This window comes from Odontesthes bonariensis, chromosome 17 (genome assembly GCF_027942865.1).
Source record: "Odontesthes bonariensis isolate fOdoBon6 chromosome 17, fOdoBon6.hap1, whole genome shotgun sequence".
Taxonomy (NCBI): domain Eukaryota; kingdom Metazoa; phylum Chordata; class Actinopteri; order Atheriniformes; family Atherinopsidae; genus Odontesthes; species Odontesthes bonariensis.
In genome coordinates this window covers 36,597,817-36,610,744 of record NC_134522.1, presented here as the reverse complement: position 1 = coordinate 36,610,744, position 12,928 = coordinate 36,597,817, and the positions used below count along the sequence as shown (strand labels likewise).

Genomic DNA, 12,928 nt, shown 5'->3' with positions numbered 1-12,928 from the left:
TGTGTTGCTTCGTGCTACCAAAATGATCTTGAATGTTTTCTACAACATCATCTGACACAGACTGACTGTTTATGGATTTCTATATTTCTACATGGTAAAAATGTATTTATCCATCTGAAAGAGCAGAAAGATGTTTCTGAGAGCAGAAAGGAGTCAAATGCTCTGTTCCAGAAAAATGAAAAATAACCTCATATCAGTCTTCTTAAAATCTTCAAAATCTTGAATCAAATGAAATAAACTGAACAAAGAAAAATCATTCTGATCAGAATTGTTTTATTTGGAAATGACAGAATAAGTTAAGAACATGCATCAGAGTCAAAGCCAACAAAGAACATATACAGGGGGGGGGCTTCACCTCTTAAAGAAAACACTGCATTCATGCACCTGGTAATAATCAATAATCAATAAAAGTGATGGAGGGGGGGTGTTTTTGCTGTTTTACACTGAGTCACCAAACAAAGATTTTAAAGAACATGGACTCAGAGTTAGAGGAGTTCTTGGTGGGTCTGTGCAGATAACCAATCTGTGGATCTCTGCCTGAAGCTGCTGGTTTTGCTGTTTGGAAATAAAAAAAGATTTGTGGCTGCGCTTATCTTTTACCTGACAGAGCAGGTTGCTGTCTGAAGGGAACCAGGATGGTTTCTGGGTCAGAGATGCAGCATCCAGGCATCAGCTGATGGCCCTCAGAGTACGGCCCACATCAGGCCATCCCTAAGAGATGGTTCTTTAAGAGGTCTGATCCGCAGAGGAAAACGGGCTCAGAGTCCCAAACAGGTCTGATGAAGCTGAAGCTGCATGTCTGAGTGAGTGTAACAGTTCCCGGTGTTATTAGGCAGCATAGGCTCACGGCTGTGTGGCTGCTACTTACTGAATCTGAATCCTGCTAAAGAACAACAGTGTGGAACTCATCAGGAACACAGAATCCTCTTTAGATAACGGCCAGAGGCGGCCTTTGTTCCTGGTGTGGGAGCATCATTTCCCTGAAGGACAGGTCAGGGATGTGCTGGATGCTGTCTCTGCTCTGCAGTGTGAGATGCTACAGAACTGGGGAACACTGGTATTTTCTCTTTGAGCAGAACATGAACAGGCGACACGCTTTGCTTCCCTTCTCCCTGTCAGCTGTCCACTCTTCCATCAAATAAAAGCCATGGACATGTGAGGCATCTCCACTTTGGATATTTCCAATCTACTCACTTTGATTATATTTAATTCATCAGGTGGTGCCGTACATTTATTCTACAGCTGTCCGTTGACCTGGTAACTTTAGGAACTTTAGCAAATATTTACAGTGGACTCTTATTCTTTGGTGTAAATAAACGGATGTAGAATCGTTTCCAGGACTTTGTGGAAGTGTAGCAGAGGTGCGCTCGTCCTCACGCTGAGTGCCGCCACACACCAGCTATAATCACCTGGTGGAGTAAAACAGCCACAGGAACATTTTGGGCTCTGAATATTCCCTTTGAGATACAGCATCACTGATTACTGATCAGTGATCAGTAATCAGTAATCAGTGATCGGTGATCGGTGATCGGTGATCAGTGATCGGTGATCGGTGATCAGTGATCAGTAATCAGTGATCGGTGATCAGTGCTTCCTGACTGAGGGCTCAGGCCAGATGAGACGGTGGGAGAGGCATCTGAAGCCCAGACTAAGTGAGGCAGGACAGCCAGCACTGGACTTATTTAGGTGGACTGACCCTTTAGATAAAAAGCCTTTGAATCTATGCAGCGTTTCTCAAAATGAGGGTCGTGACCCCTCGGGAGGTCATGAGAGAAGCAGAAGAGGTCGTGGGAGAAATAAATCCTCATCATGCTCTGATCAGAAAAATGGATTCTGGTCATTAATCTGCGGCCATTTCTGTAAACGTTGCCGTGACAACCGCGCCGTCGTGATCATCAGACCTCTGACCTTTTACTCATTGAGACACCCCGAACAGAAAATTCTCACTTCACAATCTAAACCCAGTGGGGGGGGTTCCTCAGTGCTCCTCCAAAAGCTACAGAAATAAATCCAGATATCAGATCTGATCAAAGTCCTTTTTAACAGGGCTGACTGTGAAATCTGAGAAATCATCCCATTCTGGACTCACACACCATCAGGTCGACTTGGTCCAGACGTTTTAACACGTGCTGGAGATGTGGGCTGGAGATCAGCTCACCTCCACCCAAACAGAAGCTTCACTGTTCACACACTCTCACCGGCTGAACCTTTGGGGGGGGTCAGACCTTCTGCAGCACAGGCATGTGCACTCTCACATGCTGGCAGTGGAGCAAATGAAGTGATGTTGTGGGCAGCCGGGCCTCGTCTGGTTCTTTTAGTTTCTGTTCTCAGATGTAAATATCACATCAGCATCTGAATCTGCATGTCAGCGTCTGATCCTGAGCCTCCACTGACAGAGTCATCATCTTTTTTATCTGTGGAACCTGTGGAACCTGTGGAACCTGTGGAACCTGCGCGTGTCTGCGCTGAGGCTGATGGTTCCACACCAGCTGCTCGGTCAGAGAAAATAAGCATCAGCGTGCACGCTCAGTGCGAGCGTGCACGCTGATGCCAGCTCTTCCCAGACAGACGGGGACCTGTCACACTGTGATCAGGTTACTGTGCACTGCTTCTGCAGAACTAGTGGATTCTGTGCCTGTATAAACCTCAGAACCAGAACCAAACCCAAACCAGCAGCTGATCGGCCTCCTCACTAAGGATCACACCTGTTTCCTGCTCAGAGTTTAAAACCTGCAGCCTCTCAGGTCCAGAACACAAAGAACTCAGAACTGACTGGAATCAGAATAAAATCCACATCAACAGTTTTCATGAAGATCCTGAGCTGACAGATTCTGACCCAGATTCTGACCCGGCTCTCATGTCTGTGGTTCTGCATCAGTGTTCTGATGGGTTAGGGTGAGAAAAGAAAGTGTGAATCAGTGTGTGGAAGCCCACCAAAGAGCTGGGCTCAGGGTTCATTTGGGTCCCCCTGGTTCGGTCACAGTTCTGCTGCTCCAGAACCCTCCAGAACCTTCTGGTGCAGCATCATCCAGTCAGACTGGAGGTCCAGCACAGCTGCATGCACAGGCCCGGTCCACAGTGCATGCAGCAGCTATGAGGAGCTGTTCAGGAGGGGCCGGGGATACATCCCCTGGTAGTACGAGGCCTCCAGGGGCTCCATGCCTCTCCCTCCCAGACCGGAGGCCCCCCCAGCGTTGTACGAGGAGTACTGCAGGGCCTCGTAGGCCTTCAGGTCCAGTTTGTGCTGCTCTGAGGACGACATCAGGTTGTTGATGGAGAACGGGTGGTTGAAGGAGTAGTGGGGGTCTCCTTTGATGTGCAGCGTGGACTCATGGGCCATGGGGTGGGGGGGCAGTGACAGAGAAGACAGGAGCTGGGGGCCGGACCCCTTCAGGTCTGACACCCCGCCAACACCTCCCCTCAGATCCAGGCCGGGGGGCGAGGCGCCCTGGCTGGAGGAGGGTGCAGATGAGTCCAGGAGTCCAACGGGTTTGAGGGGGTCTCCAGCAGGAGATGCCCCCTGCCCCCCCCCCTGGGCCCCCCCCTGCTCCTTCCTGCCCTCGGGCTTCCCTGACATCTTCTTCTCGCACTTGAACCTCTTCTGGCGGCGCAGGTAGCAGCCGTTTTCAAACATGTTCCCAGAGTCCGGATGCAGGGTCCAGTAGGACCCCTTCCCCGGCTTGTCCGGGGAGCGGGACACCTTGACGAAGCAGTCGTTGAAGGACAGCGAGTGCCGGATGGAGTTCTGCCAGCGCTGCTGGTTCTGCCGGTAGTACGGGAACAGGTCCATGATCCACTGGTAGATCTCGCTCAGCGTCAGCATCTTGCTGGGGGCCTGCTGGATCGCCATGGTGATGAGCGAGATGTAGGAGTAGGGGGGCTTCGCGTGCGGGTAGCTGCGCCTGAACGCCTTGTTGTCGCGCGCTCGGTTCAGCCCGCCGCTGCCGTACACCATGCCGGGGCTCATGGTGGGACTCATGCCGCCGTACGGGTTCAGGCCCATGGAGGCCTGCTGGGCCGACACCGAGCTCATACTGGAAGGACTCAGCGCCCCCCCCATGGAGGCCACGCCCCCGCCCAGACCCGACATGGCCGGCGGAGCGGAGCCCCCCATGCCCCCCACCGGCGAAGGACTCAGGCCGGTCCCGCTGTATGACATGTTGAAGGAGCCCGCCGTGGTTCCGCTGCTGGACATGTAGCCCGACATGGAGCCCATCCCGAGCCCAGAACCCATCCCGCCGGCTGCCATCGGAGAGTAGACCTGCAGAGGGACCAGAGTCAGTTAGAGCCAGGTGGACCCGAGCAGAACCTTCTAAAGGACCCCCCATCTGTTGGAGTCAACCAGACCCACTTTCACCACATTTAAACACGCGTTTAAAGGTCAGAACGGATCCCAGAACCAGTTAGAACCAGTTATCAGCCACTAATATCAGACCCGGGCTCTCTTAACCCGGACCCAGCCGGGCTACTGAGTTAGTAGATCAATAAATGAATAAATCACTTTTCAGGCGGAATAACAAAATCATCTTTTTTCTGTGTATTATAATTGTTAATCAATTATTAGACCAATAATAACAACAATAACAATAATATTAATAACAAAAATAATCATTGAAATAATAACAAACATTTAATAACAATAATCACAGTAATATTGTTATTATTATTAATGATAATAACCACAGTAATATTAACTCTAATAATAGTAATAACAGTAATATTGTTATTATTGATATTAATAATAATAATAATCACCACAGTAATATTAACACTAATAACAATAATAATAACAATCACAGTAATATTATTATCAATAATAAGAATGGTCATATTAATAACGGTAATATTGTCACAGTCACATTAAAACTCATAACAATAACAATAATAACAGTAATATTGTTATTATTAATATTAATAATGATAATATTATTAATGATAATAACAATCACAGTAATATTATTATCAATAATAATAATGGTCATGTTAATAACGGTGATATTAATAATAATAATAATAATAATGATGATAGTGATGAACTGTTTTCATTTAAACCGGATGCAGCGGCTCTGTGTGTGAAATCAGTTTGATGACAGGAGCTCGCGCCGCGGAGCTCAGACCTCAGTTAGACTGATTAAAGCTCCAGCTTCATTCTGCTGAGATACGTTTCAAATGTTCAGGTGTGTCTCAGATATTTCAGATAAACTCATCCCACCGTGATTTTTATGGAGAAATGTATTTTTAGTTTAATGATAAAGATGCACGTGAGAGACAGCCGGAGTTGGTCCCTTTGTTTCATTCAGACAGAAGGAAACAGGCCAGAATCATCTGGGTCAGTGACCGCGTCCAGCAGCGGTTCTGGTGTCATTATTTGATTGGATTCAGAGAAATGAGCCACAGATCTTTGCTGAGTACTTTTCTATTTGATAAAAGATCAGCTGGTGCGTCTCTGCTTCATGAGAAATGTCTCTGACGGTGGAGCTCAAAGAATGTGCCGAAAAGGCCGCGCGCAGTCAGAAGGTCCATTTCAGAATTTAAAAAAATCCAAAATCAGTTGAACTCAGAGTTGATTATTTTGTTGTCCCGTTTCAGCAGAATTTTTCTGTGTTTGATGGATATGATGTGGACATGAATCTAAAGTGTGAACATGTCCCGCAGCCGGAACGGCCTGTTCCCTTTCTGCTCTCTTTCTGTTCTTTTTTTGTTCTCTTTAGGGTTTTTTGTTCTCTTTAGGGGTTTTTTGTTCTCTTTTTATAATATTCTTATTATTTTTGTTCATTATTTTTTATCTTTTTGTTCTCTTTTTGTTATTTTTTGTTCTCTTTTTATAATATTTTTATTATTTGTGTTAATTATTGTTTTATCTTTTTGTTCTCTTTTTGTTATTTTTTGTTATTTTTTGTTATTTTTTGTTATTTTTTGTTCTCTTTTTATAATATTTTTTGTTATTTTTGTTAATTATTTTTGTTCTCTTTAATTCTTTTTTTTGTTCTTTTTGTAACTGTCCACAAATAGAACTGTCGTTTTTAAAAGAAATGAAATTTCTGATCAGATCAGATGAAAGTTTTCGTTGTTTTTTTTTCCATCAGATTTTCCCTCCAGTTTGACTTTTTTAATCAAAAGCTATTTTCCCAGAATAATTCCGAGGAAGGAAACATTAACTTTTCATTCGACTCTCTGTCTGCTGGCATGTTTCGTTGAGCTTAATTATTTATAGTTTTTCCAGAGAACATCGAAATAAACAGAACTGGTCTGAACTGGATCTGCTTTAGCTGGAAACTAATTTCCGGTCATTTGCTGAAATGTGTCGCGCATCTGAACCGGGCTAACCCTCCAGCCTGTATAAAGCGGGCGCAGTGACCGACCTCCTCGCTGTAGTATCCGCTCCAGTCCGGAGCTTCATGTCCTTCCATCTTCACCGTGCCCAGCATGACGGGGGCCCGCAGCCGGAACACGGATCCTGGGGGTCGCCCTCTGGTTCAGCTGGACGCCTGGTCTTGTCCCGGTCCGTGAATTTGCGTCCTGGTGTCGGCAGAAGCGCTCCGAGCTCAGCCGGTATGAGCGGAGAAAAGCGGAGAGTGAGGAAGAGGAGGAGGAGGTGATGGTGACCTGCGGACTGATGTGATCCTCCTCCTCCTGAAGGTCCAGCCCTCCGCAGCTCCCATCTCTTCTCATTCCTTCACTGAGCCTCCACCTCTCAGCTCATCATTCCAGGGAAGTTTGGGTCCCGCGCGCCTAAATATCCAGCCTGCCTAAATATCCAGCCCGCCTAAATATCCAGCGCCTAAATATCCAGCCTGCCTAAATGTGTTCCATGTTTTCACAGCAAAGCAGTGAGAGAAAGGCCGGAGCACAGAATCCCCTGAGCAGTAAACTGATGGTGTGAAGCTGCTGATGGATCAGCTTTATTCCATTCCATGAATTTATGCCACGACGGGAACTAAACTTCTAAACAGAGAAATTCATTTGAATTCTTTTATCAATGAAACAGGTCAGTTACCCCGTGTTGATCAGAACATTTTACAGTTCTTCATCAGTTCAAAGCAGAGCCAAATGAACTACAGCTCAAAGCAAGGTCAACCACAGAATGTGAACTTTCTCAAGTCAGAACCAGAAAGATTTTATTACAGAATATGTCTATAGTTCACTATCACAGGCTTGGACAAATTCAACTTCTAAACTAACTAAAACTTAGTAAAATTCTCTTTATTATTGCCATCAATGTGAGAAATATCAAAAACATCTATATTGTAGATTTACTCAGTTCCCTCTAAAAAGACAGATCTGAAGCATAAACTACATTAATATGTGCTGAAATACGACACACAGCCTCCAGCTTCCCTCCAGCTTCCCTCCAGCTTCCACCAGTCCCCTGCTCAGCATGCTGAAATGAGCGGTGGTGGCCCCCTTTGTAATGAATCCCAATCACTGCACCCAGGTCTGTTTCTTCCTTTCAGCATGAATTCTTCCGGGTTCATCAGTTCTGAACACAGAAGTGAATAAATGCAGGTCTGACAGACTCTTTTATGAGCAGGGAGAAGAACAAACAGACAGATGAGCTCACAGGGTGGATCTCTGACGGATATCTGCTCCTATGGACAGAAAAACTGCCAGAGGAGCTGCAGATACGAGCGCTGCTGCATTCTTCTTCTTCTTGTTATTATCATTCATTTTTCTTTTAGTGGTGACATGCACAGATACATGAATCAGCCAGCAGCATCAGCAGATATTTGGCCAATCAGCCACCAGTGGAAGTGTTGGATATCTATCTGCTGTGTCCTGGTGCTGTCCACTCAGCCCTGAAACTGTTGACATTTATTCACATTTATTAATTTATTTATCTCATGTTGTGAGGCCCAAATCCAAAACTTTAAAAATGAAAAAAAAAAACATTGGGATGGAAACGCTTTGAATCTATTCCTCTGAACAGTTTCTTTGCTGCTTCTGGGTCATCTTTCAGATTTTCCTCTGGCTAAATGACTGCAGTCTGAAGATGTAAAGCTGTTAATAAGCAAGTAACAGAGTAGAACAACGGCCCACTGTTCACCAGGATCTGAGTGGATTAACTGGATGAGCTGCTGGCTCACAGGACACTTACACCAATACAGAGAGAAGAGACAAAGGCGGGGGGGATGAGGAGGAGGACAGAAGCAGGGAGGAAGGACTTCAGGTCTTCAGCTTTTGTCAGAACAGCTGTTGGTCTGGTGGGTCCACTAGAACCTGTCCAATTTAGCAGCTCTTCAAATTAGCAGACACACACAAACACACACACACACACACACACACACACACTTCAGATCAGAGTTGACTTCTTTGGAAAGAGAGCTCCAGTCCAGTTCTACAGGATGGCTTCAGACTCAGATCTCATTTGTCTGACATGCTGCACAACATGAAAGCTAGCGACCGCTTTCTTCCTGAAGCCTTCTGAAAACAGCCGGCCAACGCTGCACAATAAACATGTTCTGAAGAGCAGGAATTCAGATGCAGATAAAAGTCAGATAGAATATCAAAATAAGATTAAAAATAAATTAGATTAAATTGAATCATTGAGGAACTATAAAAGTTTTGAATAAAAGAGAACATAGAAAATTAATGACAGAAAACTGGTCCCACGCGGTGTTTTTAAACCAGCGTTAAAAACAGCAGTGAGGGCCTGTCTCTGTTGGAAGTATCTCAGCTGACATGGAAGCAGATGAAGCAGCTCTTAAAGATAAAAAAGAAGCAGGACCATTAAAAAAAAATCAAAACTTTGTCACAGTTTAGTCCTGGCTTTGGAGGATTTTCAGGATACCAGAACCAGAACCAGGTCAATGTCCTAATTGCAAAGCTAAAGACATTTCTGCCCAGGATCAGAGCCTCACTCAACAATCCTGCATCTTTTAAACCTGAGACCAACATTAGACTTTGACTCACTGAGGAAATGTAGTCTGCTCTGTAAGGTTGTGGGCCTCTTGGACAGTCTAATCATTCAATCAACTGAACTGGTTACAGTTCAGTTGATTGAATGAAACCAGTCAGCGGTGCTGCTGCAGGGTTGGAACAGAAACCTGCAGCAGCACCGGCCCTTTGACGGATCAGTTTTACACCCCTGGTCTAAGGCAGTTGGACTAAGAATGGGCTTGGAATGTGTTGGGATGTCATTCTCCAGGTTTGGGTCCAGAGACACAGCTGCAGAAAGACTGTGTTCCTGGTTCTGTCAGCAGCCAGAACATAAAAGGGAAGCTCTTTCTGTGGCAAAGTTAGCAGCAGCATGCTCAGATCAGAAGGGTCACATTCAGACTGTGACAGGGCTGTGTCATCATGTGTCTGCCCTGTCCCAGCCCAGCTGCTTGCTCCTGCTGGGCTCCCATAGGACTCCCCCTTTCACAATGATCTGGATGTGGCCAACATGGGCCTCACTGCAGAGTTCTGGACCCACTTGGACTGGCTGGAACAGTTTGATCAGTCACCCTATTGGAGGACTTCCTGAACAAAGCTAGTCTGGTCTGAACTGTCAATGAATCATGTGACCCATTTTAAAGTTGTGTTTCCACCTGCAGCGGTGACATCACTGTGCATTGTGGAGGTGGGTCCTGGTCCCGAGCAAAGGAAGTTCAGGCTTTCAGTGTGACTCACAGCACTGTAAATCCTGCAGCTGTCATATGGAAGTGGTAATTATCATGTTACCACAGAGGCTGACTCACCTGTCCCAGGTCTAAGGCCTGCTCACTGACTACCAGGCTCCAACACCAGATACTGTGTATGTGTTGCTCTACATGTACAAGGTCCAAAAAGTTTAGAGCATGGTTTTATGTTCAGGGTTAGGTTTAGGGGCACTTTACACGGAAACGAAAACGGGTTAAAAACCCAAAACCTTTTTGCGGATGCACTATATTGTTTAGATGGTAACGGCATTTTGGGGGCATGAAAACGCAAAAAAGTGAAACCGTCCTCCAGAGTGGAATTCTTGAAAACGCTCCACTGTCGCGCCACCGTGTAAAGGATGAAAAACGCAAAACTGCGTTTCTCGTCACATAGAAATGACGTGACAAGCATCTTGGTAGTGTTGCCACCTCGCCATCTGGCGTGTTTACTGCATCGATAAATATGAAACGTCACACACTTTTGCGTTTCCGTATGGACGCAGATTTTCACCCTAAAACGCTCGTCTAAATGCAGATTTAAAAGTGAAAACGAAATGCCACTTTTGCGTTTTGGTTACATATTGTTTCCTTGTAAAGGTAGCCTAAAAGGCATTCAGCTGGGATGGTTAGGGTAAGGTTAGAAAGACAGAAAATAAAGTGTGTGTGTGTGTGTGTGTGTGTGTGTGTGTGTGTGTGTGTGTGTGTGTGTGTGTGTGTGTGTGTGTGTGTGAGAGAGTGCGTGTGTGTGTGTGTAGTCAGTTCAGGTTCAGGTGAAACTTGACGTCAGAGGTCACATTAAGTTCATGGGAGCTACTCTTCGGCTGTTTGACCTTCAGATGAACTCGCTTCACTGTTCTTTAAAGTCAGGGAAGCTGGGAAATATTTACCTGCGTATGTGTCCTGTAAACCCTGTTATTAAAGTCACATTAATGGCTTTGTTTCTGCATTGAACTTTTTAACTCTGCTACATCGGTCCAACCATCTCTCTCTCACATACGCACACACACACGCACACAGACACACACACACACACACACACACACACATACATACACACACACACACACATACACACACACACTCTCACACACACACACACTCACACACACACACACACACTCACACACACACACACACACATATGAATGACTGCGCTGCTTTGTTTCTCTTTGGGACGTTATTCTTACTTATTATTCTTACTTATTATTCCTTGTGGCTTCAGTCAGCTGTTGACTTTGTGCTGATGAGCTTCTGTGACACATGCATGAAGCAAACGAGTCTATCTTCCATCTGCTTTGTCAGCTGTCTCTGTTGGTGGCATGTTGTGGATGCTTTACATGAACACCAAAAGAAACCTCTCTCATCACCCAGCACAGTTCGGCCTTCATATTTACTGCGTAATATTATCGCTTTGATCTATTTTCTGTTTTTCTGTTTCTGTTCATGCATCCTTCAGGTAAATATTCTTGTCATAGCTTCTTTTAACAGTATGAAGTGACTGAGCTGACTGAATTACACCACAGCTCCATATGTTATTTGAACAATGTTCACACTGTGTCAGAGGAAATGACAGAGTTCTGTGTTTACTTACAGTTGGAAATAACAAGTTATTATTCAACACGAACTGTAAATAGGACATTTCTAGGTTATATTCTTTGTTATATAAATGCTGTCAGCCAACTAGACACTACAACCCCGTCCTGTCTTCGTGTACCAGGTGGAAAATGGAATGACATTATTTGTCACGGATTTCAAACAACCAGAATGGAGCAGTGATACAGCGAGTGTTGTTCTATGAACAGTGTGGAGCAGCTCCACTTTTGGTCCAATTTTATGAATCCAACACCTGCAAATAGATGCTGGTTTTGACAGCTGGCAGGAACATGATTAGGAAAGAGGACACCAAGTGGTCCTTACATAAGATTTCATTGTCCTCCTTTGGCGGCAGGTCAGAGTGCTTTTACAGCAGTTCAAAAGAAAACAACATTACCCACAATCCAATAGGGGGCTCAAATTATGTATATCAACTACTGCCACTAGATGGCGACAGATCCAAACCCTGATGCATTTCGTCAAGAGTGTTAATTCTTTGTGTAACTCAAAAACCTTCAAAATGGTTCAGTTTTCCAATAATGACATGAATGTTCAAGTGAACTAATGATTACTATTTAATTCAATTGTCAGTTTAATTAAGTTTTATCTATTTGGTGCCAGTACAGAATCTTACGATTAGACTAAGATTACTTTATTGTCATGTTAGCCAGGTGCCTCACACAAAATTACTCTCCACATTTGAACTTTGATTTGGCACCTGTTGAACATACACATGCACATGCACAGGGGTATAATGCATTTATGTCAGCATTCCTCAGCTCCGGTCCTCAGAGGCCACTGCCCTGCATGTATTCCTGCTTCAACTTCCACAACTCAAATGAAAGAGTCTTATTATTACAAATAATACAAAACCTACACCTACAAAACCAATCTGGGTACCATCAAACCAATCTTAGGAGTCATACAGACTGACACACCAAGCCCCCAGAAGACAAATGATTTATCAGGTGCACATGGACAGCCTCACTAATGTCCATTTTAAAGATCAGCGGGTTTCAGACAAGTTACTTGGTTTAAGTTTGAATACATGTGAAACTTTAAGTCATCAGTCATCAAACTTTAAGTTTGAATGAATGTGAATTTCTTACATGTGAAACTGTAATAATTAAATTATATATACTATGCTATGAAAAGCTCAGTGTCACCAGTAATACAATCTAATATGTATGAAGTTATCTTCATACATGTTAGCATATTAGGATTAGCTCACTGGTGGACTTAGATAGTCCACCAGTGAGCTAATCCCATAGGAAAAAATTCTTGGTGTGTCCATTGGCAAGACCATTTAGCAATGTTTATTTTGTGTTTTATTTATATTTTTTTGCTCGCTTTATGGTCTTTACAATATTGTTTTGTTTGTGTGTCACTTGGTTGGGTGTTTGCAAAACAAAAGGCTGTTTGGTATTCCCTCATCACTCTCCCCTTCCCTATTGGTCAGCCAATCTATGTCCTGGTCACATGACCTTATGTGATTTCCTTTCAAAACACACCTGTGATGTTTTTCACCTTTCCATTCATAGTGCAATCCGCAGTGCAATGAACATCCAGGGTGTGCCATTCAACAGTGGAGGGTGTGGCCCATGTGAGCCTTTTGAAACCAGGCGGCCATTTTAGGTGAGTTGGCCTGTGTGGCCTTGTTTTTGCTGGCAGTTTTAGTGATTGTAGGACTGTTTAGATAAGTTTGCCTGCTGAAT

The 12,928-nt window shown here is 44.5% G+C and overlaps 1 protein-coding gene across 1 annotated transcript; it reads right to left on the bottom strand.

Annotated features, from left to right (window-relative positions):
• Window positions 1-273: 273 nt before the first annotated feature.
• On the bottom strand, window positions 274-6,661 carry foxa1 (forkhead box A1). Its single transcript, XM_075447696.1, has 2 exons — window positions 6,363-6,661; window positions 274-4,261 (listed from the first exon to the last, which is right to left on the bottom strand). Exons 1-2 carry the CDS (start codon window positions 6,426-6,428, stop codon window positions 3,092-3,094), a joined length of 1,236 nt encoding a protein of 411 aa, XP_075303811.1. The 5' UTR covers window positions 6,429-6,661; the 3' UTR covers window positions 274-3,091.
• Window positions 6,662-12,928: the final 6,267 nt, after the last annotated feature.